The 2,778-nt window shown below is 40.1% G+C and overlaps 1 protein-coding gene across 1 annotated transcript; it reads left to right on the top strand.

Annotated features, from left to right (window-relative positions):
* Window positions 1–387: 387 nt before the first annotated feature.
* LOC140014561 (uncharacterized) lies at window positions 388–1,626 on the top strand. Its single transcript, XM_072065612.1, has 3 exons — window positions 388–585; window positions 774–962; window positions 1,078–1,626. Exons 1-3 carry the CDS (start codon window positions 388–390, stop codon window positions 1,624–1,626), a joined length of 936 nt encoding a protein of 311 aa, XP_071921713.1.
* The last annotated feature ends 1,152 nt before the right edge of the window (window positions 1,627–2,778 follow it).

Below are 2,778 nucleotides of genomic sequence, written 5' to 3'. Positions count from 1 at the left end.
AGAGATGGAGGAGGATAGAGAGGTAAAGTTGCAAAATAAAAATCAAGAACATGGGGTCAATGAGGAGATTCCAGGGGTGCTAATGATCCACTATGAATCCCAAAGAACTGGGAAGGTTCTGGAGGCTATTGATAAGCAGGCCAAGAGGACGTTTAGAAGATTGAAGTCCCCAACCAGAACCAGAAGACCGTTGAGGGATTTAAATGGTAATGGAGCAAGCCAATTGAACGTTGGCAAGAGAAAGGTCCTGATCAGGGATGAAGAGATGGAGGAAGCTAACCATGAGATAGTACAGTGAAAAAAGTCCAAACCAATGGATGAGATATATTCTGCTGAGTTGAAGGGAGAGAAGGTGGGGTCCTTCCTTAAAAAGACCCCCAAAGGGAGATGAGAGTCCTGGTGTGGAACTGTCAAGGAGTAGGGAGCCCCTTGACAGTTCCCCATCTGAAGGAGGTGAACAACCTCTCCTCTCCAAGCCTGATCTTCTTAAGTGAGACTAAGAATAGGAAACAAGTGATAGATAGAATTGCTAGAGGGCTAAGATGTGACAGTAATGTGGCAGTTGAAGCTATGAATAAAGCAGTGGCATGGCTTTGTTTTGGACTAAGGAAACACATATTTTGGAGGTGTATACAATTGCCTTCACGATAGAAGCTAAGATAGAAGACCCAGACTCTCAGGTTGTCTGGTGGTTTGTTGGTGTTTATGCTAGTTGTGATCCTATGATCAGAAAGGAACAATGGAGGGTGCTAAGTAATAGAAAAAGGCTGTAGGGAACTAGACACATGATAGTTGGGGACTTTAATGATATTCTGTCTAATGAAGAAAAGTGGGAAGGAGTAGTAAGGGAGGAGAGAAGTTTTAAGGACTTTAAAGAATTCATAGATCAGAATAGCTTAATAGATATTGGTTTTGAAGGACAACCTTGGACATGGAGCAATCATTGGGATAATGAAGGAGAGGTTAGACAAAGGTTGGACGGATGTCTATGCAGTTTTAAATGGTTCCAAGATTTTGAGAAGGCAAGATGTCAGCACATTGACACTTTTGCTTCTGATCACTATATGCTTTTGCTAGATACAGACCCTGGAAAGAAAGGAAAAAAAGAGGTTTTATTTTGATAAGAGATGGCTCCAAAGGGAAGGGGTTCAACAGGTGGTGGAGAAAGCCTGGCATAAGGAGGAACAAGGATCAAGAATGTTCAACATCACGAAGAAAATAAAAAACTGCGGAATTGAACTTCTGAAGTGGAGGAACACTTTCCAGGCTAACTCTAGGAGTAGAATAACTGATCTAAAAAAGGAACTAGAGAGAGTTAGGGACTCAGTCTCTGAGAACAGGAAAGCCATTCTAGCTGACATTAAAGGTCAGTTGAAAGCTGCTTACAGGAAGGAAGAAAATTTCTGGAGTCAAAAAGCTAGAATCAGTTGGCTAAGAAAGGGTGATAAGAATACTAAGTATTTCCACACCTATGTCAACGGAAGGAGAGTGAGCAATAGAATCAGAAATTTGCAGAGAGAAAATGGTTCGTGGACAGAAAATGAGGATGAGGTTGTGACTGAGATTTCAGATTTCTTTAAGGAGTTGTTAACAGTGGGGGGAGGAGTGATATATCAAAAATTCTAGATGGTATTCCACACTCCATAACTCAGGAGATGAATGATAAGCTGACTAAAGTAGTGGAGGAGAATGAAATTCATGAAGCACTATTCTCTATGAATCCTGAAGCCCTAGGACAAGATGGGATGTCTACACTATTCTTTTAGAGTTACTGGAGCACCATTAAGAGTGACATTATCCCAGCAATCAAAGCTTTCTTTAACTCAAGATTCATGCTTAAATCTGTAAACCATACTGTCATCTCCCTTATCCTTAAAATCTTGCACCCAACCAGTTTGAAAAACTATAGGCCTATCACTCTTTGCTGTGTGCTTTACAAAATTATCTCTAAAATTCTAGCAAATCGTTTGAAATCTGTTCTGGACAAATGCATAAGCAAAACTCAACCAACTTTCATCCCAGATAGACAGATTTTAGACAATGTGATTGTAGCACATGAATACGTGCACTACCTCAAAAACAAAAGATAAGGGAAAGATGGATACATGGCAAAAGCTTATGATAGGGTGTAGTGGCATTTTTTGCAGGCTATAATGGAAAAAATAGGTTTTTGTTCTGCATGTATTAACTGGATCACTAGCTGCTTGAAAACTGTAACTTATTCATTCAACTGCAATGGAAAAATCAAAGGTTTTGTGACACTAGAAAGGGGAACACGACAGGGAGATCCCTTGTCTCCTTATTTATTCTCAATATGCTCAGAAGGATTCTCCAATTTGCTGAGGAAAGCTGAAGAAAGTAAAAGGATCAAAGGACTGAAAATCAGCAGGCAAGGACCTATTATTACTCATCTCTTTTTTACAGATGATTCCCTCATCTTTTGCAAAGCTAACAAGCAATAGGCTACTGAAATCATGAAATTCCTTAAAATCTATGAAGCTGCCTCAGGACAACTGATCAATCTGGACAAATCAGCAGTTTTTTTTAGTAGAAACATGCACTATGAGCAAAGGGCAGAAGTATGCCAAGCACTGGGAGGGATGGTTGAAGCAAAGCAAGGGAAATACTTGGGACTTCCAATGGTGATTTCAAGAACTAAGGATCGGATCTTTGGCTTCGTAAGAGAAAACATAAAAAGAAGACTTCAGAACTGGAAAAACAAATTTCTCAGCTCAGCAGGAAAAGAGGTAATGTTGAAGGCAGTTGCAATGGCCATGC

This window comes from Coffea arabica, chromosome 9e (genome assembly GCF_036785885.1).
Source record: "Coffea arabica cultivar ET-39 chromosome 9e, Coffea Arabica ET-39 HiFi, whole genome shotgun sequence".
NCBI lineage: Eukaryota > Viridiplantae > Streptophyta > Magnoliopsida > Gentianales > Rubiaceae > Coffea > Coffea arabica.
Note: the sequence above shows the minus strand (reverse complement) of the source record. Positions and strands in the feature narration are given on the sequence as shown.

Coding starts and splice junctions, on each gene's coding strand:
- LOC140014561 (XM_072065612.1), top strand. CDS start 388: ATGAGAGTCCTGGTGTGGAACTGTCAAGGAGTAGGGAGCCCCTTGACA. Junction 586..773: donor AAGCTATGAATAAAGCAGTG/GCATGGCTTTGT, acceptor AAAAGGCTGTAG/GGAACTAGACACATGATAGT. Junction 963..1,077: donor ATTGGGATAATGAAGGAGAG/GTTAGACAAAGG, acceptor TGCTTTTGCTAG/ATACAGACCCTGGAAAGAAA.